The 24,922-nt window shown below is 46.1% G+C and overlaps 2 protein-coding genes across 4 annotated transcripts in view; one reads left to right on the forward strand and one right to left on the reverse strand.

Annotated features, from left to right (window-relative positions):
• The first annotated feature begins 8,156 nt into the window (after positions 1 to 8,156).
• LOC111169873 (putative monooxygenase p33MONOX) lies at positions 8,157 to 22,276 on the forward strand. 2 transcript variants are annotated; one of them, XM_022564439.3, is made up of 8 exons: positions 8,157 to 8,325; positions 9,407 to 9,506; positions 12,535 to 12,713; positions 15,832 to 15,949; positions 18,075 to 18,199; positions 20,268 to 20,374; positions 20,568 to 20,710; positions 20,818 to 22,276. In XM_022564439.3, the coding sequence occupies exons 1-8, from the start codon at positions 8,233 to 8,235 to the stop codon at positions 21,024 to 21,026; spliced, it is 1,074 nt and encodes a 357-aa protein (XP_022420147.1). In that variant the 5' UTR covers positions 8,157 to 8,232; the 3' UTR covers positions 21,027 to 22,276. The 2 variants fall into 2 exon arrangements, with proteins under 2 accessions (XP_022420147.1, XP_022420148.1); XM_022564440.3 differs by lacking the exon at positions 8,157 to 8,325 and adding an exon at positions 9,725 to 9,811.
• The window catches only part of LOC111169871 (SUMO-interacting motif-containing protein 1), a 103,510-nt gene continuing 95,396 nt past the window's right edge, over positions 16,809 to 24,922 (reverse strand). For both annotated transcript variants that reach the window (XM_022564438.3, XM_022564437.3), the window contains one exon: positions 16,809 to 23,206. In XM_022564438.3, the coding sequence (XP_022420146.1) occupies positions 22,944 to 23,206 (263 nt within the window). In that variant the 3' untranslated portion in view covers positions 16,809 to 22,943. The remainder of the gene's footprint in view (positions 23,207 to 24,922) is intronic.

The raw sequence follows: 24,922 nt of genomic DNA on the forward strand, positions 1-24,922 counted from the left end.
TTTGTTTTTCTTCATTTGCCGTACTTAATCTTAAAATCTTATTTTTCAGAGAGGCAATTTTAGACTCCTGATAACATTGGGAATCCTCAAAGTACCAATTGAAATAGGCATACAACTCAGTTCTGGAAAATTTTTGAGCCATTTTAGTCCAATTTGGTTTTAATGAAATTAAGTTTGTGGATTTCGAAAGTTCCTCCAAATGGCCTTTGATATTCTAAATTGCCTTTGGTTGGGTTGGTCCATTTGTTGAAATGTGCATGAAGAATGATGCAGTTTTTAAACATAAAATCATTCAGAGTCACTATAGGGAGGACACCCTCAAACTATTTAGGTAACTGATATCCTATTTCTTACAGGTTTTTCTCTAGAGTAAAAACAATTTTCAAACAGCTCAAACAACTTGAAAGCTGATACCATCCAATTCTAAGGAAACAGGTTGGTCCCAGAGAAGCCAGGCCAAAGACTTTCTCAGTCAGTTTCTAGAGAATAGCCCCTATTCCTAAGGAATGGGCTGACAGCTGAACTGGCACAGTTTCAGTGAAGCAGCTCTTGTTCCCATAGGAATGGGCCCACAGCTTCTCAGCCAGCTTCAATTGAAACGTTCTGATCTCAAAAATCAGACCAAGGTGTGAAAAAAGTACTCGCATACAGCACAAGACCTTAACCAGAAAGACGAAAGCTTTAAGTAGATCCCCCCAAAAGCCTGGAGAGCTTCAAAGGCAAAGAGAGTGTGAGCTTGATCCAGGAGAAAGACCAGGGCTGGTGAGAAAAGCAGTGAGCGACAGTGGGCTCAATTGTGGTGCTGCATCTGTTTGCTCACCAGTCCTCGAACCAGCAGGGATCATCTCTGGCCCCCATATGGGCCACCAAAATGTTGACCTAAAATAAAAAGACTGCCAGATATTTCTCCAGCCAAGGTGGGTTTATTCAAGATGAGCAGAGAATTGCAATTTGGGGCCTGCAATTGTGGGAAGCCATGTGCAAGTCCTTGCATGGCAAGGGAAGGAGAACTCTTTTATAAAGGGGAAAAGGAAGCTGGGAGGGCTACAGTAAACAAAGAGTCCATGGCTTTTCACTGGATGAGTCCTTGTCAGGAAGGAAGAGGAATCTTTCTTTTTTTTTGCAGTATGCGGGCCTCTCACTGTTGTGGCCTTTCCCGTTGTGGAGCACAGCCTCTGGACGCGCAGGCTCAGCGGCCATGGCTCACGGGCCCAGCCGCTCCGCGGCATGTGGGATCTTCCCGGAACAGGGCACGAACCCGTGTCCCCTGCATCGGCAGGCGGACTCTCAACCACTGCGCCACCAGGGAAGCCCAAGAGGAATCTTTCTTATTCCTTTTGGGCTCTGTTATCATCATCACAGAGTGTGAGAGCCCCCTGCTTCTGGTCTCTTGACTATTTAATTAAGGTTTCTCTTTATTAATTTTTTTACACTGGAAATAAATACCCAGGAAGTTCCCTCCTCTCCCCAACTCTCTGTAGGGGCTATAGGGACCCCTAGTTGGCAACCATTGTTACATGCAAAGAAAACTGGTCTTAGAGTCAGCAAGACCTGAACAGGGCACAGCATAGTGGTATCAGAAGGATCTGGGCTCAATTTCCGGACCCACTCTGACCTTCATCATGCCACATAACCTCTTTGAACCTGTTTCTTCAACTGTAAAATGAGGATAATGATTGTGCAGACACTGTTGGTGGCCTATCCAACAGAGCCATCCCTCTGTTTTTCTTGCTAACAGAATCCCAACTTTATTTATTTGGTATGTGCTCAGCCTTGGGAGGAGTCATGACTTAAAACTAAGATGATTGGAGCCTTCCAGTTCCTGTTGATCAGTTTTAGTGTAGGGGTGAGCATCTGGCTCAGTTCTGGCCCAGGGGTTGTAGGTAGAAGACTGCTAGCCTTCTAGGAAGTAATTTTCTCCCTTCCCACAGAGAGTGCTGTCATGTGAGGAAGCTCCGCTTTGTGAGCTGGAGCGACCACAGTTCAAACGTGAGGTCCAAGCCTGAAAATGAAACCCAACTTGCTGAGGGAAGGCACAAAAGGGAAGGGAAAACCCAGGTCTCTGAGGATATTATGGAGCTTCCAAACCAATCCGAGGTCTAATTTCCTACAGACTCCTAAATAAACAACAAATACCTTTAGGCCATTGTTAGTTGAGTTTTTCTCTTGACTGCAGCCAAACGCATTGTAACCAATATAATGATCCTTATGGATGAGGCAGTGTATGTAAGAGTGTCTATTCTTGTGCACACGATGTAGGCACTCAAGTGATGTTAACTTCCTCACCTCCTTTGACCCTTCATCCTGCTCACCCTATTGGACCCCAGCCCTGGGTGAATCCAGGGTGTTCCTGCTTCCAGACCGTTAAACTATGCTCCTTAATACACACAACTAGACACATTGGCACTATCAGTTACTCATGGTGACCAGCCTCAACTGGGTCATCCACACTTTCCAGTCAGTTTCTCCTCCTCCACTCTCTGAAATGGCAATTTCAAATCTTTACGTTCTTCTCTCTTTGCCCCTCACCTCACCTCCCCCTCTCTGCTCACAGACAGAAGAGACAGCTCACCTCCTACCTCACCGACAACAAAAAAGCCAGTAGAGGGGGCCTTGCCAATCTTCTCCACCAAACACACGGAAAACTTCCTTCTTTCCGAGGCCAGCCCCTCACATGTCACATGCTTTGGACCCACCCCGGGGTGGTTTTTAGGTCTTCTCTGCCCTAGTCTGTCCTTCCTTAGAACATTCCACCACATACTGTACCAAACAAACATATTCAAATGTACTCACGTCCCATGTTAAACATATTGCTGTAAAATATTTAAATAATTAAAAAGTTTTTCTTTAAAAATTACTTAGCTACAGATAACTTGTCTAATTTTTTTTAATAAATTTATTTATTTTATTTATTTATTTTTGACTGAGTTGGGTCTTTGTTGCTGTGCGCGGGCTTTCTCTAGTTGTGGCGAGCGGGGGCTACTCCTTGTTGCGGTGCGCGGGCTTCAGTAGTTGTGTTGTGTGGGCTCAGTATTTGTGGCGCACGGGCTTAGTTGCTCCGCGGCATGTGAGATCTTCCCAGACCAGGGCTTGATCCCGTGTCCCCTGCATGGGCAGGCAGATTCTTAACCACTGTGCCACCAGGGAAGTCCCAACTTGTCTAATTTGTGATTGGCTATGTTTTTTTGCTTTTTGTTTTTTTTGGGGGAGCACTAAGTTGCTCATTGGGAGTATTTTTCAAGGTGAGAAAAATCTAGCTCTCAATTTGTTTTCAAATGCAACGGCATCTTTATGAGAGTTAAATATTATCATAAAGGAAGTTGATGTAATACTCTGTTGTGCGGACATTTAATTAAACATATTAGTTTTGATTCTGCAGTTTTAAAAAAATCTTGGAGCCAATCATTTAACTTTTAGCGTTCAAAGATGTTTTTGTGGGTCTCTGAAAGACCTGTAGGCCCTAGGTAATTGATCAAATGCCAGGTGCCCCTTCCTGCATCTCAGGGCTCTTAACCCCTTACTCACCTGCATCTTGCACACTTCCCTCTCTGCTGATTCTTCCCAATGCATTTAAATGTGCTCCAACTGCTGTCCAGATAAACCCCAACCCTAATAAAACCTAGCTTAACAAAATCACCCCAGGGCCCATTGCACTAACCTTTCTAACTCTCCCCTCTCTTCCCCTCCCCACCCAAGGCCAACTATGGACTTGTTTACACTATGTCCACTTCCAGGTGGCCCCTCACCCTCATGGCTCTCAGGGGAAAGACCAAAATCCATACCTTGGCCTATAAACCTTGAGCTGGTGGGGGCTCTGCCACCTCAAGGACTCTGCTAATTGCTCCCCACCCTCCAATTCTCCTCAGACACAAGCTTTCTCCTGCCTCTGGGCCTTTGCCCTTGCTTTGGTGCCCCACGTGGAGCACCCTCTTCCACCTACTTCCTTGCCTCTGTAACTCGTATTTCTCTGGGCACCCTCCCCTGATGTTCCAGAGTCAGTCCCCCTATTACATAGCACTTGGTGCTCTTGCCTCCTGATATCTGGCTTTTAATTATTCATAATCTCTCATTCGTTGTCTGTCTCCTCGTATTAGTTTGGTAGGGCTGCCATAACAAAGTATCACAGAGTGGGTGGCTTAAACAACAGAAATTAATTTTCTCACAGTTCTGGAGGCTAGAAGTCCAAGATCAAGGTACCGGCAGGTTTGGTTTCTTTTGCAGCCTCTCTTCTTGGCTTGCAAATTGCCACCTCTCACTGTATCCTCACATGGCCTTTTCCCTGTGCTTGTGTAACTCTGGGGCCTCTTCCTCTTCTTATAAGGACACCAGCCTTATTTTAACCTAATCACCCCTTTACAGCCCTTATCTATAAATAACTGTTAAGTTCTGACGCACTGGGGTTTGGGATTTCATCACATGAATTTTGGGAAGACACAAGTCAGCCTATAACATCCAGGGACCCTTCCCAGTGTATCCTGAGTACCACGCATAGTACCTGACACAAAGTAAGAAACAAAAACACATTTTCTAGCTAACCAACTGCCCCGGACTAACTTTGTGACAGTGGCCGGGTTCCTTCTGTTCTCTGCACCTTAGTTGCTTCATCTGTGATATTAGGCGGGAGAAGTTTGTCTCTAAGGACAGTCTGACAGCTGACCAAGCATCCTTATTTTTTTCAGTGAAATCTTTACCCCTCACCACTAGAGGGCGGTGTTACTGATCTTTGTTTCTTCCTTGGGAATGCGCCTTCAACCCTCTAGCCCCAGGGACGTTAAAGTGGAGGAGCTGAGGCCAAGGATAGCCAGCAGCGAAACTATCAGCTGGGCACTCAGCCCGTCTTGAATTTCAACTCTGCCGCTTCCTGGCTGAGGTATCTTATCCAAAGTTCCCTTGAGAGTGTTAGTTTCCTCTGCTGCGAAATGGGCAATGGAAATGGACAATGCCTAAGCACTACTAGGTGGAATGCCTTATCTGTGATATTATAGGGGGCAGATTTCCAGAGTTCCAAGTCTAGAGATCCCAAAAATGCAAATGCCCCACCTGCTACTATCCCAGTGACCAAGTTTCAGTCCGCTGATGGGTCGTGAGAATGTTGGCAGGTCTATCTAGGGAGTGGACCTTTCTGAGGGCTTGTTACTGACCAGAGAGCGCAGATGTCTAGAGGAAGGCAGGTGGGCAGAGTCTGGTTCCACTCTCTGCCCGTCCCCCATGAAGTAGAAATGCAGGATGATTTGGGGCATCCTGGGTGGATGTAAGAGAGATTCTGGTCAATTTCAGAGGCTCCAAGTTTATTAAAGTATGAAGTGCCCAAGGAGGTGCAAAAAGAAAATTCCGAGTCAAAAGTATTTAGAAAATTAGTTTCGGGACTTCCCTGATGACACAGTGGTTAAGAATATTCCTGCCCATGCAGGGGACACGGGTTCGAGCCTTGGTCCGGGAAGATCCCACATGCCGCGGAGCAACTAAGCCCGTGCGCCACAACTACTGAGCCCACACGCCTAGAGCCCGTGCTCCACAATAAGAGAAGCCACCCCAATGAGAAGCCTGCACACCGCAAAGAAGAGTAACCCCCACTCGCAGCAACTAGAGAGAGCCCATGCACAGCAATGAAGACCCAACGCAGCCCCCCCAAAAATAATAAAATAAATAAATTAATTAATTAAAAAAAATATTTTTTTAAAAAAAGAAAATTAGTTTCGTGGTAAGTGTATGTTGTAAACATACATAAAAAGGCAACCAGATTCCCTGGTCAACCACACACAGGGACCCTTGACTGTTGTCTGTCCCCAGATAAGAACCAACAATCAGACCTCAAAGACCAACCTCCCAAAGATGCTGCCACTCTTGGGGAAATAAAGTGGCTGTGACAATTAAAAGTAGGCTTGGCTAAGAACCAAAACCAGAGGGACTTCCCTGGCGGTCCAGTGCTTAAGACTTCACCTTCCAATGCAGGGGGTGTGGGTTCGATCCCTGGTCGGGGAGCTAAGATCCCACATGCCTCGTGGCCAAAAAACCAAAACATAAAACAGAAGCAATATTGTAACAAATGCAATAAAGACTTTAAAACAAAGAAAGAAAGAAAGAAAAAAAGAACCAAAACCAGAGTGAGAAAAAAAGCACAGAAAAGGCAGTGGAGGGGAATCTCTATTGCCACAAGAGATCCACCCCCGGCACTGAGAAAAACCGCCTGAGATCAAACAGCTCTGAAGGTGCCCTTCTTGGGCCTCATGGATTCAGCTGCGACTGAATCCTCTTTAGCTATGCAACCAGACCATTTAGAAAAGTAGTTTACTTACAAAGAAGGGTTCGAAGGAAGTCCAGGCTTTAGAAGAATAAGCTCCCTAAATAAAAAATACAACACCCATTTAAAGGGGAAAACCCTGTAAGCTTGCAAAGGCTAAAAGTTTATAGCTAGTCTGCTCTTTGGGGAAAACAGCAATTTTCTCAAACGGCTACTGTCTGCCAACATCATGTCACAGCTTCAGACATCAGTATCACAAGAGTCAGGGATAAAGTTGTCTTAGTTAGAGTCAGTAACTTCCAGGAAAGCCTTCAGCTTTCATTAATTTGGGAATAAGACTGAAACAAGGTGATCCTGTCCTGCAATTTATATAAAGGTGCAAAGTGCTCTTTCCTCCCCTTCTGACTAAGATGTGATGTGTATGCCTTCCTTGTGATGGAGGAGGGCAAGGTGTCAGCTTTGTCCCCACAGAGGGCAAAAATTATGGCATATTTTAAAAGTTGCAAATTTACAAAGTAACACTTTTTTTTTTTGAGAATCTATTTTAATTAATTAATTTTGGGCTGCATTGGGTCTTCGTTGCTGCGTGCGGGCTTTCTCTAGTTACGGCAAGCAGGGGCTACTCTTTGTTGTGGTGTGCCGGCTTCTCTTGTTGTGGAGCACGGGCTCTAGGTGCGCGGGCTTCAGTAGTTGTGGCTCACGGGCTCTAGAGAGCAGGCTCAGTAGTTGTGGCACACGGACTTATTTGCTCTGCAGAATGTGGGATCTTCCCGGACCAGGGCTTGAACCCGTGTCCCCTGCATTGGCAGGCGGATTCTTAACCACTGTGCCACCAGGGAAGCCCTGAAGTAACAATTTTTTTTTTTGCGGTACGCGGGCCTCTCACTGTCTTGGCCTCTCCTGTTGCGGAGCACAGGCTCCGGACGCGCAGGCTCAGCGGCCATGGCTCACGGGCCCAGCCGCTCCGCGGCATGCGGGATCTTCCTGGAACAGGGCACGAACCCGTGTCCCCTGCATCGGCAGGCGGACTCTCAACCACTGCACCACCAGGGAAGCCCATGAAAGAACACTTTTAACACGAGAAAAAAATCACACTGCAATGTAATTGTGCTATTTATAAGCTAATCACAGAATTTAGAAAAGACTCTAATTACTGGCATATTCAAGTTTAAAGGTGCATGAAGAAAGCCTCTCAGTCCCGCCAGTAGGCCTGGCCAATGGTCAAATGCTGAAATCTAAAAGTCCTAGCCCCAAGCCCCTATAGCCCTCTTGAAATGAGCCTTGATGGCAAACTTTGGACATGTGGATAGATTGTTTTTCAACTTCGTTTACTTCCTCAACTTTATTGCTTTGTCATATTTGTAAACCCTTTAAGGAAAAAAGAAGTCTTCAGGGTATGACAGTTGAGCTGGCACCTCTCCAAGTGTCACTTTCCTTAGTGTAAAAGGGAAATAATGTTACGACCACCTTACCTAGCAGAGGCTGGTGCTATTTGCTTCCCCTTTTGGTTCTGCTACTAGTATGAACCCTGCCTAACCCAGCTGTTCCTGGAAGAGGGTCCCTGCTCACTTCACCTCTTCTTAGTCAAAGTGCCTTCGCATCTCTTCAACTTCCCCTCCGTGAAACGGGTTTGAGGGTGTCACTTTACTATGCCACCTCCATCTGCCCTCAGCCTGTCACAGACCCAGGCATAAAATGCTAGTCAAGGGTAGCTTTTCGTATGGGAGCTGGCAGTTTCCACACACGGAGCTCTGGCCCTACCAACCTGCAGTGCAGCTAAGATCCTGGGGCTTTCCCGACCGTGGACTACAACTCCCAGCATGCATCGAGCCCCCCCCCCCCCGCCAAATCTCGCGTGAAATGACTTGGCCTCTGGAGACTTTATCGGGAAGGCTGTGGGCCGGCAGCCTGTGGTCCCTCCCTGTTTGGTGTCTGGGGCCTTCTGTGTCGCCACGGGCACAGCGCCGCTCACACCATGGCTTGGGTCCCGAATGCGCCACAGCCTCTCGAGAGACGTGGGTCCTCGGAGCCTCTTTAGTGCCGGAGCTCGGGCCGCAGGCGGCTCCGCGGCGGCGGAAAAACAGGTAACCAGATGAGCCGGACCGGACCCTCCTTGGGGCTCGGTCCTCCACCGGTAAGGAGGGGCGTGCCCCCGTCCCCTCCACCGAGGCCCTGGCCCGGGCCCTCGTGGTGCTTCTCTCCTCTCCCCTTACTCAGGCTCAGACCTTTGCCGGACCGCTCCGTGCATCTCTCGCCCCGCCTTCTGGGGTCCCCCCGTGGGGTATCTCTGTGATCATGCCCCCGCAGCCCCGGCACCGGGCTTCGCCTCTACTTTACCAGGCCGGCCTTGTCCTGGACCCCCCATTTCTCGCCCTTACCTCCCAAGCCTCCTACTTGCCTTGCCCCGGGGAACTTTCAGCTTGTGCCAGGCCCTGGCCCTAATCGCCTTAATCTTTCTTATCCTCGCCGGGTGGAAGAGGCGGTTCAGTCAGCCCAGGCGTTTCACATCCTGGTGGCATTGTCCTGTATCTTATGAAGGAGAAGTCAGAGCTCTGCGGGGAGGGGGAGGGGATGGGCACTGGGAAGTGGAAGGGGAGGTGTCGGGTCGGAATGCTGCCTGGACCCCGAGGATGGCCGACTTTGGTTTCAGCGATATTCTTTAATGAGGAATTAACAATTTTGCCTTCTGAGCTTCATCAGGATAGAGGGGGGAGTGCAGCAAGCTGAAAAGCAAGTAACTTGGCTTTCTCGGAGCTTTGTTTGAACTCCCCTGTAAAATGGAGATGAAACTACCTGCCTTACAGATGGGCCACTTGTCTGTAACCTTGGACAAATCACTTCTGCTTTTTAGTTTCCTTTTCTTTAAATTGGGGGTAAACAATGCCTGCTTTGCAAGGGTTGCTGCAAGGGTTAAAACACAAGATAAGTGTTGTATAAAACCCTTATGAATATCAGTCAGTACTAGCAGCAAGGAATGAATTTACCCACTGTGGTTCCCTCGTCCCTTGCTGTGGGTCAGGTTATTTGGACCCTGAGCCCTAACTTATTTAACGAAATGAGTATAGTATCTCTCGCAAGGTTGTTACAGGAGATACATGAAAGTACAGGAAGGTGTTTGGCAGACTCTGAAGGGCTGTGCCAATGGTGGTTGTTTGTTGTTCTCAGAACCTCTGGAATGGATGGACTCTTCCCGAGCAGCTTGCAGCAGCTGAGCAGTGTTCCTCATTAATATCTGTCAGCATAATCGTCACATCATTTCGCTCTGGTAAGGTGACCTTTTCACTGTGTATGGTGTCTGTGTGACAGGTACAGTGAGACCTTTGATTTTTTCCTTTTTTTTCTCCCTCGCATGTTTGTCCCTCTTTTGTGTGTGTTTCAACCTTGTAACCAAGCCATAAAACTCTGTGTGCTTGTCAGAAGAACAGCATTGGAGCTATTCTTTGGTGTTCACTGTAAGAAAATGCCCTTTGTTGTTTTTATTAGGTGGCAGGGACTCAGCTCTGAATTCTGTATAGAAAAAGCACCTGGATCCCAGTCTTTCAATGGCTTCGAGACAACCAGAAGTGCCTGGTAAACTTAATTCTTTTTGGTAAAGTTATGTTTTGCCCTTAACATTTTGAGCTAGACAGAAACTACTTTTTCTGAACCACATATCAGTAGTAACTCTGTGCCACCAGGAGAGTATTTAGACTTAATAGATTGGCATCATTTAAATATTATCTTATTAACCACCCAGCCAGGGTGTGAACCCAAAAATCTGACTTGAAAGAGAACAGTTATTTCACTTAAGGGTATGACAGATTTGTCACTTTCCTATGTATCAAATAAAAATTTAGAATAAGCTGCGTAGTTCTTAAACCAAAATGATTAAACTCACCCCCTTTTTTTGTGAGGAGGAGATAGGAGGGTGGGAGGAATGAAAGTTTGGGCAAAAAGGCACCAGCCTGATTTCAAGACACATTGAACTTAGTCATGAAAATGCTCACTGCAACATTTAGTGAGTCTTGGGTCTGTACAGGGTTATAATTTCTGGGTTAGTGAAGTCATTGATTCCTCCTTGGACTGTTTTAGTGGGAAGGGCTAGTGATTTTTAAAATCTGAATCACTCAATTTTTGATTCTCAGTAAAGTATAGATGATAGTGCCTGTCTCTCAGGTTTGCTGTGAAGATCAAACATAAAATACATGAAAATGTGAGTTAAAGATGAATATACATTTACTGCCCAGAAAATTTTTTGGTCTCTATTTGTGGGAATTTATCTCCTAGTAAATATTAGCTGACTTTATTATTATTCTTAGGAAGGCTATTGGGATGGCTCTTGGGATGAGTCTTTAAGATGTTTCCGAAATTGCTCCCAAATTAAGTGGAGTCATAGGAGTCTCCCTTGTGTCTCCCGATAAGGATCCATCTCTAGTCTCTAACTTCATCAACCTGTGTTTTAGTTTGTCTTTCATTGTCGTTGTGATGACTGTGAACTCCCTGTAAGCACCCTGGCCGCAGGGTTGCATGCATTAGGTTAATGCTTATAGTGTGTGGAGCATGGAGTGTTGCGTGGCGGGTGTGAGAGCTGGCTGAGATCTGTGTTCCAGCCCCCACCTCACACTTGCTAGTGGGGTGTTGCTTAAGATCTATGCCTCAGTTTCCTGAGCTGGAAAAGGGGAAGAATATCTGCTTAATGAGGATTAGGAAAGATGAGGGATGTAAGTTCCTGGCAAGGAAGGGTACTTGTAATTATGATTTGCTTGTGTGTTTGTTTTAATTGAGATAATTCACATACCATACAATTCAGCCATTTAAAATGAACAGTATAGTGATTTTTAGTATATTCACAAGGTTGTGCAACCATCACCACTGTCTGATTCCAGAACATCTTCCTCACCCACAAAAGAAAACCTTGTCCCTTTAGTAGTCACTGCTGTGGCTCCTCCCTCCCCCCAGGTCCTGGCAACTACTAATCCTCTTTCTGTTTCTATGGATTTGTTAGTAATTGTCATTAATCATAATAATAATGGTAACTGCTTGGCCCTCTTGTTGTTTACATGGAATGTCTTTGCTGGTTTTGGACTTATTGCCGAACAGGTTGATGTCTTGGAGAGTGTGATTGTGTAATTATAGCAGCAGGATAATGTCACACTGAAGGCAGGATCTGGACGTTAGTTCTGCTCTGAAAGGATCAGCAAACAAACAAAATGAACTTTGCTCCCTGATCTGGCAGAGCTGAGTGTGCCCTTGAGGTGGGGAGCCTGCGTCACTGGGGCATTCTGCCAGTCCGTTCCGGTGGACAGGAATGGCAGGATCAGCTGGCAGTGCTTTGTGAGAACCGTTGTCAGTAGTTTCTGTGATGAAAATTGGCTGTGCCATTTAAGTCATATAGAACATTCGAAACTGTTCTAGATGCTGCTGGACAGCATATTATTTGACATATTTCTTGTCATGGTGCTCTTGTTATCTTAGGTGAGTTAGTAAAGACAGAGTATTTTCCACCTCTGGGCCTTCATTTCCTCATGTATAAACTGGGAACAAGATTTCATGGTGGTTTTTTTTGTTTTTTTTGGCCATGAGGCTTGTGGGATTTTAGTCCCCCCAACCAGGGATTGAACCCTGGCCCTCAGCAGTGAAAGCGTGGAGTCCTAACCACTAGACTGCCAGGGAATTCCCAAGACTGCATATCCTCAGTTTTGCCTGAGTTGAGAGTCTTGGGATTGCCATGGGCTTCTGTGGCCTAAAGAATACAAGCTTTGAGGGCTTCCCTGGTGGCGCAGTGGTTGAGAGTCTGCCTGCTGACGCAGGGGTCACGGGTTCGTGCCCCGGTCTGGGAAGATCCCACATGCCACGGAGTGGCTGGGCCCGTGAGCCATGGCTGCTGAGCCTGCACGTCCGGAGCCTGTGCTCCGCCACGGGAGAGGCCACAACGGTGAGAGGCCCGCGTACCCCCCAAAAAAAAAAAAAAAAAAGAATACAAGCTTTGAAATCAGATTGCTTTGGGTTTTGATTTCTTACTGCACTTTGAAGTTATGTGACCTTGCTCAGGTAAATTGAAATTGAATTTTGGTTTCCTAATCCATAAAAATGGATTAGGGCTGCTGTGTGGGTTAAGTGGAGAATCCAGTGTCAGGCAGAGAGGAAGGAATTTGTAGTTACCTTACCTTGACTGGATTAGCTCTTCCAGAACGAGCTTTTCTTGCTCTGTCCCAGAATAAGAGTGTTTCAGAGCTTTCCTGCCTACAGATTAATTTAAAGCTACTGGTATGTTCAGCTGATGAGCCCATCCTGACAGGTGTGTCTGTTCTTAGCTCTTGAGCCTAGTGGGCCTCTAGGCAAGATGTCCCTGCCCATCGGGATGTACCGCCGGGCATTCAGCTATGATGATGCCCTCGAGGACCCTACGCCCATGACTCCTCCTCCATCGGACATGGGCAGCATCCCCTGGAAGCCAGTGATTCCAGAGCGCAAGTATCAGCACCTCGCCAAGGTATCTGACCCCGCTGACTGCTGTTGGCAGGCCCGACCCCTTCGTTCTCCTCCCTCTGCTCCAGAAGCTGTCAGCGGCTCCTGACACCCATAGAATTGGGCAGCCACCAATCCCTGTATATGTTATGTTTTCTGTAGAGTTGGTAGGCCTTTTTCCTTTTTAATTCAAAACTAGAATGGCTGTGTCTTCTACCTGAAATACAAGCTCCCCATCCCCTCTCCTCCTCGTCCTCCCCACCCTCGTTTCCACAGTATTAAATCCAAGCTCCTTAGTCTTAGTCTGGCTCTGCATGGTCCAGGTCCTGTCTGCGCTCCCTCCCCTCCGAATCCACCCCCCACCCCCTGTGATCCAGCCATGCAAGTCACCTAAGATTTCTTGTATTTAATAGGGTATTTGATGCCTCTAAGTCTTTGCTTCTCGCTGCTCCGATTGCCTGGAATGTTCACAGTCCCCATCCTATCCTCGTACTTCATCTGCCTGACAGATGGCATCCTTTAAGTCTTAGCTCAACCATCTCTTCTGTGATTTTCCTCCATCCTCCCAGTAAGACTATCACCCCTCCTTTTGAGGTCTCCAGTGTACTGTGGACCCCTGTTACAATCCCTGTGTTACTTCATTGCCCTCCATTAGCTTCCTGGAGGCAGGGGCCCTGTCTGATTCATACTCCATCTACAGTATCTAGCAGAGGACTTGGCATAAAGTGATTGCAAAAAGATGCTCATTGAGTGATTAAAAATTGGCTCTTTCCTGAACATATGCTGTGCTTTTCCTCATGCTGTCCCTCCTGCCTCAGATGCCCTTCCCCACTGCCATCCTATGTGAGAGCTGCCTCCTTTGTAAGGCCCTCCTGACATGCACACACATGCACACACATACCTCGTTACACACTGATCTGCTCTCACAGCCCTTTTGTGCAGTTGGGCTTCATGGGTTCTGACATGCTTGTTGCAGGCTTGTTTCTGAAGCCTGTGCTTCCTGACTGCAGGGACTGTGTCTCTCTCGCCTCTGACTTTCCAACCACCAAGAATGCCAGAAAGGTGGTCCTGTTGCCTGAATAAGCTAGGCCCACCCAGTTCAGATGAATCCTTTTAAGCTGCAGCTATCGTTTCACTGCACTTTGAGCTGTGTGACAGCTAGGTCCTGACAGCAAGTACCAGTAAGCAGCTGTCTAAGCAGACCTGGGTGTGAGCCACCTAACAGTCTGTGCACCAGCTGTGAGCTTGGGCTTCACCCCTGAGCCACAGTGTCTCTGTGTGAGAGATGAAAATACTTTGTCATGGAGGTGCCATGGGGATTAAATAAAAGAGGAATGGAGGGACTTCCCTGGTGGCACAGTGGTTAAGAATCTGCCTGCCATTGCAGCGGACACGGGTTCAAGCCCTGGTCTGGGAAGATCCCACATGCCATGGAGCAACTAAGCCCGTGCGCCACAACTACGGAGCCTGCGCTCTAGAGCCCGAGAGCCACAACTACTGAGCCCACGCACCTAGAGCCCGTGCTCCGCAACAAGAGAAGCCACCGCAGTGGGAAGCCCGTGCACCGCAACGAAGAGTAGCCCCCGCTCGCCGCAGCTAGAGAAAACCCGCGCACAGCAACGAAGACCCAACGCAGCCAAAAATAAATAAATAAAATAGATAAATTTATATAAAAAAAAAAGAGGATTGAAAGGCCTGGCACATATTAGGTGTGGAGCTGATGTTGTGACTCCTGGCTCCGGGCTTAGCTTCCCTTGGCAGAGCTGTATGTGATCCTTCCTTTCTAAAGAGTGTAGTGTCCCTCCCTTCCCCGCCCCCCCGCCCCCCACATACCATTAAGCTCTCAGAACAGGGCGCTCCTTGCTATGAAAGTACCCCCTACAGCTCTGGGGGAAGTTCCCTATATCAGTTTTCTACTGAAATCTGACCCAGTCAGTTGTTGAGGTGGAAACATTTTGTGTAAAAAGTATTGGCAGTACTAGGGGGAAAGGGCCCCAGCAGCCTGCCTGTGATGCCAAAACAGCAGACTCAAGGGACCGGAGCAGAAAAGAAGCAAGGCTCCTGATAGCTCTTGGGAGGGCAGCCCACTACCCTCTTCATTTATGAAGGCTGCTGCTTGCTCCTCTAGGCAAAGAATGGGCTTCCAGTTTTCTGCTGTGTCCCAGCTGGAACAGCTGACAGTTTGGAACAACTGGCCTTTCTAAGGAGAGCTCAACTTGACTCATTACATGCATTCTTTTGTTTGTCCTAACCATCCATGCCCTAGGCATCCATGTCCCAATTGTCAGCCGTCTTCCAAGTGAGAAAGCAGAGGTTCAAGTTTTGCTCGAGTAAGGTCACAGCTGAAGAGTTTAAATCCTGTTTTGTAACAGGGATACAACATTTCAATACTTCCTTCTACTCCCCTCCTTTCTGACCATCTTTCTTCTCGATTCCTTTGGAGAAGTAGAGAACAAAGAGTAAAACCCAGTCCTCTGCTTCCAGTTAGTCCTGAGCACGGTGTCAGGCGTTTAGATTAAGGAAGGCAGCGTGCTCCAGCTCTCTCATGTTAAAGCTGAGGAGCTACGTAGACTTTCTGGTTTGTTTTAAAAGACCGTTATTGAACCCTTAGAGCAGTGGTCCTCGAAGTGTGGCCTCAGGGACCAACAGCATCAGCATCACTTAGTAATTTGTTAGAAACAAAATTCTTGAGCCCTACCTACTGAATCAGCTCTGGGTTGGGGCCCAGCAGTCTGTTTAACAAGCCCTCCAGGGGATTCTGGTGCTTGGCAAAATTTGCGAACCACTTAGCAAATGCAGTGATTAATTAAGCAAAAGCAAGCATGGTGCTTGGTACACGGTCAATGCTTAGTAATAGTTGTTTCTTCTGTATCCTTAGGGGCATATTGTGTTTTGGACAGACATAATCTGGAAAGATAATAGAGCTCAGAGCTTCAAATTCTGGCTCTCCCACTTTTATAAATACAGGCTATTCGTATGATGTCATATCTTTTGTCACTATGGATAATACATATCTAATTGGGTGTGGACAACCAAGCCCCCCTTCACATATTTTCTCCTGTATCTGATTACTCCCAGAGGAGTAAGTTGAGGCGTGTGACTCCCTTGTCTGGCTCAGGTGCCTCCTTGCCCCTCTTGAACAGGTGGAGGAAGGAGAGGCCAGCGTCTCATCCTGTGCCCTGCCATCGGCCATTGATGCGGACAAGGTCCCCGTGGTGAAGGCTAAAGCTACCCATGTCATCATGAGTTCTCTGATCACAAGTAAGCATTCTGCGCTCTCAGAACTGGGGGCGGGGAAGAGTTTAGGCTTCCTACAACTAGCTGGGGGAGCTCTGCAGACACACTTGCCTTAACCTGTCCTAACCCAGCCCGGCAGAGGTCAGTCTGGCTGCTGAGTCATCACCAGTGTTGAAGCTACATTTAGGTGGAAGACTTGCCCAACGTTAAGCATCTCAGTTGATTTAGGTGCACTCCTGCTGCTTCGTTGCTACAGCCTTATTTTCCCATATCCATCAGCGTGACCTTGGGCAAGTTACTTAACTACTGAGGCTGTTTCCTCCTCTGTGAGATGGGGAATCTGGCCGGCAGGTGGAGGGGAGGATTAGATGGCACCAGTGCTCAGTGGCCGGGAGCGGCTGCTGTTACTGTTTCAAGCTCTGCTGGAGAAGGAGACACACTGAGACATCTCCCACCGCCCCTGCGCTTATTTTTTTAAATTAAATGGCTCAAAGTTGTTCCTCCTCTTGGATCTTGAGACAAGATTGGTGCCTCAAGTGTCTTTGGTCTTAAGAATGTGTGATTTGTGGTCCTGATAAGACTGGAAACGAGAGCTTGAATTTTTAAAAAAAATCTTACAAGTTAACTAAACTTGTTGGTTCCAGAGGGCCCTTCTAGTTGCTTCTAGTGGGAAGTTAACAATTATTAGATATACAGCTCTGCTTGTCAGCAGCAGCCTCTGCCAGGGGCAGGGCACATAGGGGTTCTCTTTAGTTGGCTCAGTTTTGATGTCGGAAGCCCTTGTTTATCTGCTCTGGAGGGCATCAGTTAGTCTTGGGCAATTCCTGAAGAACTCACCCAGGAACCAAAAGTCCAAACTCTTACTTGGACTTTTTCTTATTCACACATAAATGCACTGTTTGAATCAGCAACTATTGCTTGTATTTTGCAAGCTTGAGAAGGTGTCCTGGCAGTGTTAGGAAGCTTAGTCATTGTTCTTTTAGAACAGTGTAACTTCTTTATTGAAAATAGAGTTTACTAACAGTATAGAACATTATAGCGCCCCAGTATATATTACTATCACTCAGATACTTATTTGGCTTAGTCATTTCCACATATATGCATATTTTTATATAATTGCAAATCTAATAGACAAACCATTCTATCAATATTTTTTCAATTAATATTACGATGAACTTTTCATGTTGCTGTAGTCATAAATTTAAAAAAAAAGCTGCATTTAAAATCCTGGCATTTTAAATACCAGGTATCGTATTCATTAAATCCTTTCCTGCTTTTAAAATTTTCAAGTGACTACATGGCAAGACTGGAAAACACCTTTATACATTTAGTGTGTGTGTGTGTGTGTATGTTTCCTTTGCTTCTATTTCTGTTGGAAATAAACTAGTCCCTTAGAAGGGGAATGACTAAGTCATAAAGGACATCTGGCATCTGGACTTTTGGTCCTCAGCTGCCACATTCTTGTACATGGGGGTGTATTACATAGTGTGTGTACAGATTAAGCAAAAACTCCACTGTCAGTCATTCCCAGGTATAACTGACATTGATGACAAGATAATCGGGTCAGACTGCCCTGATAGTGAGTTGAGTCCTGCCTGCTGTGCCAGGCACTGTGGTGGGCAGTTTCACACACAGGAAACATTGGATCAGTAGACCTTGGTTAGTTCAAGGCACATTCTCTCTGGTTTGGATCCAGTTGCTACTTTGGTGCCATCTGTCCTAAACGTGGCCCATTTCTCTTTGGTGAAGATCGTAAAGAGGGTGGTGAGTATCTCTGAGGAAACTTTATATTTGGAGAACTTGCACTGTTTCTGCATGTCAGCTGCCTTCTTCATGTTGCATTTCTGAATACAAAGAAAATGTCCTAGGGTATAAATGAGAGGAAGGTAAGGAGTGTTTCCCTGGAGGTTATCAGGCTGTCCCTTTAGGAGTAACCTGCTCTTTAGCTTGCTGTAAGGGAAGGCTTCTTTCTGCCTAGGCTTCATGTGAGGTTCAGAATTCCTGCCACGATGCCTGTCTGGGCATCCTTTTCGGATGGCCAGTGTGTATGCTCTTGCTCCCGGGGAGAACAGTGGATATCTGTGTTCATCTCCTCCAGTTTGTGATGGGAGAGGGGGATGGGCATGACTGTTATCTCCTCTGTTCCCAGAACAGACCCAGGAGAGCATTCAGCGTTTTGAGCAACAGGCAGGGCTGAGAGATGCTGGCTACACACCCCACAAGGGCCTCACCACCGAGGAGACCAAGTACCTTCGAGTGGCAGAAGCACTCCACGTAAGCTTGTTTCTTAGGAACTTTTAAAAAACAAAACCCTCGGGCTTCCCGGGTGGCGCAGTGGTTGAGAGTCCGCCTGTGGATACAGGGGACACGGGTTCGTGCCCCGGTCCGGGAAGATCCCACGTGCCGCGGGGCGGCTGGGCCCGTGAGCCATGGCCGCTGAGCCTGCACATCCGGAGCCTGTGCTCCACAACGGGAGAGGCCATAACAGTGAGAGGCCCGTGTACCGCAAAAAAAACAAAAACACAAACAAAAAAACAAAACTCTCATCATTCACAGCTTGAGGTGTGGCTGTGGTTTTGAAGTTACCAGCTCAGCTAGTTGGGGGTGTGGAGAGTGGTGGAAAGAGGCTTGAGCGAGGAATTTAGAGCAGGTTTAGTCCCCCTTGTGGTCGCACTTTCTAGCTGAAAGCTCCCGGGCTCTTGGCCTCGTAGTTTCTGCTTATCCATCTATAAAACTTACTGTTTCCCTTACTTCTAGTTCGGAGGGTCAGATGAGATTCTGAGCTTACACAGGTGATATGTGTGAGCACGTTATGAACAACAAAGCCAACGTGGGTCACTATGTACCAGGGTGATTGACTCTGAGGGCGAGAAATGGGAGTCAGGCAACCTCAACAGAGGTAACACTGGCTAGAAAGGAATGTTATGCTCTATGTTTAGTTTTTTAAAAATTAAAATAAATATAGAATTGGGATGTTTTTGCTTTCATTTTAAAAATTGGAACAAATGGAGAATTTTCAGTAAGGTTAATAATGACCAAATAATTGTATGAATAAAATAAAATAGTTTCAAATGATTTTCTTTCAGGGAATATCACTTTATACTTAATAGTGCTTTTAAGATTTATCAAGCACTCATATTCACTTCATCTTCTTATTAATCCTCTGACATAGATACATCCATGTTCTATAAATGAAGAAACTGAGGTCCAGGGTTATGTATTTATTAACCAGTCATAGTACCTGAAATCAAGTCTCCTGATGCCCTATTTCCTGTTGGTTTTTCTCCATATTCCAGAGTTGCCTGAGAATCTGGCTCCCGAGGGGCTCACAAGGAGGATCATGATATACAATACATGGAGGAGGAATAGTTGGGGGTTAGTGGCCTGTGGGCAGGGCTATGAGACGTTGTGGATGGCTGCATTTTGTAATGAGCATCCCGGATGATGTTTGCACACTAAACTTAAAACCACTGCTGTGGCGGGTCAGGGTTGGTTTGGTGTCCAGCTTAAGCTCTCAGACAAGACAGGTCCTTCCGGAGAGGGGCACTGTCAGCCTTTGACACTGAGAACTTTCCAGGGTAGGTGTCAGTCTGAATTCCATTTGCACAGTTCACCCCATATAATGGTGGAACTGAATCTGGCCCACCTTCTGCATCTTGGCCATAGGAGTAGAACATGAGGATGGCTGAAATGCCAGCTCATGTAACTTGATATGTTGAGTGTTGAGAAAATTCATCACGGTCATTTGTTTGAAGTATAGCCTGGGCTGAGCATTGGTGTACTAGACACGGAGCACGGAGACCGTATGGAAGCCTTGACCTAGGAGCAGTGAGAAGTAGGCTTGTCTCCCCTGCTAGAGTGCTGGTCTGTCTGTTAGATGTCTGTTTACAATGCTGAGGGCAGCTGGAGTGACTGGTTATGGGAAGGAAGGGCTGCACAGAGGGAGCATTTAGCTGGAGGGGTTAGCGGCCAAGTCCGCGCTGAGAGGCTGGGGATGGCGGGGTGTGCACGGTAGCGGCAAAGAGGGCAGTTGAGGAAGGCCCGCCACTGGGGTTCTGGCTCGTCCACTTATTGGTTGGTCAATGTGGACAGTCGAAAGCTCTGGTGTGGAATTAGTACAGAGATGTTCAGGATATGCTATAGAATGAATACATTTTTTTAAAAGATGGAACTCTAGTATGGCAGAATCAAAGGAATATCTTCCTATAATCCAAAACTATTTCACCTCTTAATGTTTCCTTTTGCCTGAAGTTAGTGTGAACCAGGTTGTTTATACCCAAACTTAGCTGTTTTGTATTTGCTGTGATTTTTAAAAAGCCTCTCTTCTTACCCATCTGAGCAGAAACTAAAGCTCCAGAGCGGAGAGATAACAAGAGAGGAGAAGCAGCCGGCCTCCACCCAGTCCACCCCAAGCAGCAGCCCCCACTCATCCCCTAAGCAGAAGCCCAGGTGAGCCCTTCCTGCAACCCCCACCCCCCCAGTAGCCGTGGGCTAAAGCAAAGCCAGTGCCACGTCCAACACTGGGAGGTCAGCCTGTGGCTTCCGAGCCAGGAGGGGGAGCTGACAGTCCCTAGTCCTGGCGTGGGACACTTCTAGAGGTGTAGGAAGAGGATGTGTTACCATTTCATTCTTTCTCTTCCAGAGGCTGGTTCACTTCTGGTTCTTCCACAGCCTTACCTGGCCCCAATCTTAGCACCATGGATTCTGGAAGCGGGGAAAAAGACAGAAGCTCGGCAGATAAATGGAGCGTCTTTGGACCAAGATCCCTCCAGAAGTCTGATTCGGGTAAGGCTGCCGCTTCACGGAAGAGAGCAGTGGCGGGCATTTTACCATGTATGTTGGTAGCTGCTTACTAATTTTGAAATCGTTTGCTCTGTGGTTTACTTCTGTAGGAGGTTTTGCCATCCAGGCCTACAAAGGAGCCCAGAAGCCTTCTCCAATGGAACTGATTCGCACACAAGCCACCCGAATGGCCGAGGATCCAGCAGTGTTCAAGCCACCCAAAATGGACATCCCAGTGATAGAAGGGAAGAAACAGCTGCCGCGGGCCCACAATCTAAAACCGCGGGACTTGAATGTTCTCACACCCACTGGCTTCTAGAGCCCTTTCTGTTCCAGGGACTCTGGATAGAGGTGGCTTGAGCCCAGCTCCCCTTTACCTTGGCTCTGACATAGGAAAAGTTTTGTTTTCTCTTTTTAAAAAACTCTCAAACTGAGCCTAGAGCTGGAGACATAACTGGCTTTTGAGAAACATTAGTGCAAAGCTTGTCCTTGTGTGGAAGAAGCCATTTTGTACTGCTTTAGTTTAAAGTTAGACTAAACCTCAGCAGTGATGTATGGGGACCTCATTACCTATTTTTGTATCATTTACCCTACACAAGAACTTTGATCATTACTTAATAGGTAAATAATATTTGTGTTGTTCCAAAACCAAGGCTTCTTGATTCCTTTACCACTGTCCATGTGCACATGGACAAATCATGGCATAGAGGCGTTCACTGACTAGTTTAGATGACTTTGGGCCTCTTGGCTGTGCTGGCACTGTGTGCTCCAGCCTTGTCAGTTATGGGGACCCAGGATCTGTTTGAGATCTGGGTATAGTTAAGAGCCAGCCTTGGTAGGGATCCCCTCTGTTTTCTGCTGAAACCGGAATCTCCTTGCTTTTTGGTAGACCTCATGGATCACTTTGTCCTGCAGCCAGTTCTTACGTAGTACCTCTTGGGCCAGTGCTGTTGGAGGGATGCTTCTCTTTTGTGTGTCACAGAACAAACACTAGCCTTACATATCCTTTGTTGCACTTTAAAGTGAGATTAATTTAACTCCCATTTGGCTGAAAACTTCCGAAGGGAGAAAATCCAGTCTACTGGTTTGGTATAGATAAATGGATGTTAAACTTTCTTAAAGGAGGTGGCAACTGCAGTTCGAGTATAGTCTTGCGGTTCATACGGAACTAGTGTCACCCTATTTTGAGTTTCTTGTTCAGGCCAGGGCCTGAAAAATTCTTTTCTGGGAGGTGGAAGAATTAAAAAATTTTCTGTATGCAATCATTTTCCCCCCAAAAGAGCCTCATACCTTTCTAAACACGTACCTCACTGAGGCAAGGGACGAGGGGAACCACCTTTTCATTTCTCCTCACTGTGTACATGTTCAATCATTGTCTTGAACACTGTCTCAAATTCCTGCTGTCTTTTGCTTTGGACAGTATGGTGTCTACACAAGGAGCTGAGCTGACCTTCCCACAGAGATGCCCTGGAGTCTAAAATGATCAGAACAGTTAATTTATTTGTGTTTTCTGTTATGCTTGTATCTCTTAACTGTTTTGACAATAAAAATCCTTACTACTTTCTCAAATGTGGATGGAACTTTTTTTGGTTCTGTTAAGAGTAGTTATTCCATTCTGCCTGCTTGCAGTCATGAAACCGAAGCGTGATAAACTTGGTATTTTGAAAAACCATTGCTTTTTTATTGTATGTATGCTTTTAACATCAGATTTTTTGTAACACACTCAATCCTTTTGTTTTTACCCCTTTCATTGCATTAGATCTTGACAGACTGGCCACAAAGTCAAATTCATAGGCAATATCACAGGTCCAATATAGGATGTTTGTTTTCCATTAGGGAGAAACAAATATCTCTTTCTCTTTCGAGACAGGTTGTCAGTACCTTGAATGACATAACATTGATGTCTAGAATTTGTTCAGCACACGGATTCTTTTTTCACATCTTGAAATGTTAAACATATAGTGCATATAGTATTACCTGTTTCAAAAGAAGTATAGATAAATAATTTATTAAAAAATATATACACCTTATATATTTAAGCCATATCTGAGAACAGGCTAGGATAGGATTATAAAAAAAAAGATATTTACTAAACAGAAAGTTATTATAGCCTACAGATAAATAAGATAGGTTTGGTCCTATAAGATTTTAAACTACTTTTTATACTTTTAGAACTTCCAAGTAATTTGAGATGGAGTTCAGGAGGTATTCTTGGCGTTCAGTGCTTAGAAGGACCTCAGGGTCTGCTCCAGGCCTGTGGAGAGGAGTCTGCGTCAGGGTTCAGGTCTGCGGCATAGAAAAGCAGGAGCTTCAACAGGTGCACCTTGTCTTGGAGCTGTGGGACGAGCGGCTCCCCCAGTATCTGGACCAGGCGGCTGCGGAAGGCCTCGATCTGTTTCTCCACGTCCACCACTGTGATGTCATCTCCTTGCTGGGGCTTGGGCTTAATCCTTTTGATTATTAAGTCTTTTCGATCGATCACTGAACTCCGTAAGTGCTCTGCAAGAGGGAAAAGGTTAGCGGAACTGTTCTGAACTGCTTTTTATTCCTTTATGACTTGGGAAGATGAAGTCCAATTTTGGTAGGTAGGGTCTAGGCAAAGACTTGATGAGTTACTAGGATACAAGTCAAAGGGCATGTGAGTACCTGTGGTACCTCCATTTCCAGTCCTTTGTTCTTGGTCCTCTTTGGACCTCAAGTTTTACGTATTAAAAAATGTATTTCAAAGTCATTTTAATTTTTTTCAGAGTAGTACATGCTTTGTTTAAGAAAATCAAATTCTACTCAAAGGCTTTTGTCCCCTGTGACTGTTCTCCCCCAGTAGCAGAGTGAAATAGAGCACATTTCCCTGCTTAAAACCCTCCAGATACTTGCCTTTGCTTTCAGAGGCCAAACTCCACATTGTTCTGTGGCCCAGCCTGCCTGCCAGTCTCCTCTAGTCCTGCTCTCCTTCTTACTACCCGGATCTTACCTCCAGTTCTTGAAACAAGCTCTTCCTGCATCATGGCATTTGCACTTGTTCTATCTGGACTGCTTTTCCCCTAGACCTCTGCATGCTTACCTCCTTCTCATCCTTTGGGACTCAGCTAAGAGGCCCTCCCTGACTAGAGTGAGCTGCTTCCCTCGTTTCCCCAGTGTTCCTCTTCATCACAGCACCTGATTTATTTATTGGGTTGCACTCACCAAAACTATAATTGTTTTTGTTGGCTTGTTCACTGTCAGGCACTGTCACTGCAGCTAGAATGTCAGTCCATGAGGGCTGGGCTCAAGTCTCTGCCTCTGACATCACGCACTGGGAAAGGGGTGTACATCCTCATCTCTTCCATGTTCTTGCTGGTCACCAGAGAATAACTAGGCAACCCCAATTGTGAGGCATTCTACAAAATAACTGCCCTGGACTCTTCAAAAATGTACATATTACGAGAGACAAGTAAAGGCTGGGAGCTGTGTTAGATGACAGGAGACTGAAGAGCATAACAACCAAGTACAATGTGTGCTGTTTGACTGAATCCTGGCCCAAAGCAAAACTGAACACCTATAAAGGATATTATCGGCACATATTAGATAATATTAAATCAAGGATAAAATGAGTGGGATGATGAATAGTTGTTATGTAGGGGAATATTCGTATTCTTAAGCTGAAGTATTTAAGCATGAAGGATTATGACAGTGCAACTTACTCTTAACTGGTTCAGCAAGAAAAAAAGAAAAAAGCATATAGATGGATTAACAGATAAACCAAATGTGGCAAAATGTTAACAGCTTATGAATCAAGGTAAAGTTTATATGGGTGTGCATCGTACTATGCTTTAAACTTTTCTGTAAGTCCAAAAATAAAATACTGGGGAAAAGTACAAAGGTCTAAAGGTATCTCATCCCAAATCCATAACTCAGTCCCAACAAGGTTCTGGAAGTGTGTGGAATTGAGGGAAAGGAGCTCAAGGTTACATATAAGGCAAATAAAGTGAGAAGAGCCCTGCAGCCCTTCTGACTCCCAGGTGCGCCAGAGGCCACAACAGTATCATTTTCTCTATCTCATTTATAAAATGGGGGTAATGGCACCTTCATTAACAGGGCTATTAGAAGGACTGAACTACAGTGTCCAGAAATTTGGGAAACAGAATAAACTGAAAAGAAAGTACAATAAATACACTGTAGAGTATCCAAAAAGTCTGGAAACATAGGAGGTGAAGCTGCCTTGAGATGTCATTACAG

Source organism: Delphinapterus leucas, unplaced genomic scaffold, assembly GCF_059928025.1.
Source record: "Delphinapterus leucas isolate spDelLeu-1000000601 "Yukka" unplaced genomic scaffold, BTC_Dleu_Yukka2 spDelLeu_asBTCV2_sq25, whole genome shotgun sequence".
NCBI classification, from domain to species: domain Eukaryota; kingdom Metazoa; phylum Chordata; class Mammalia; order Artiodactyla; family Monodontidae; genus Delphinapterus; species Delphinapterus leucas.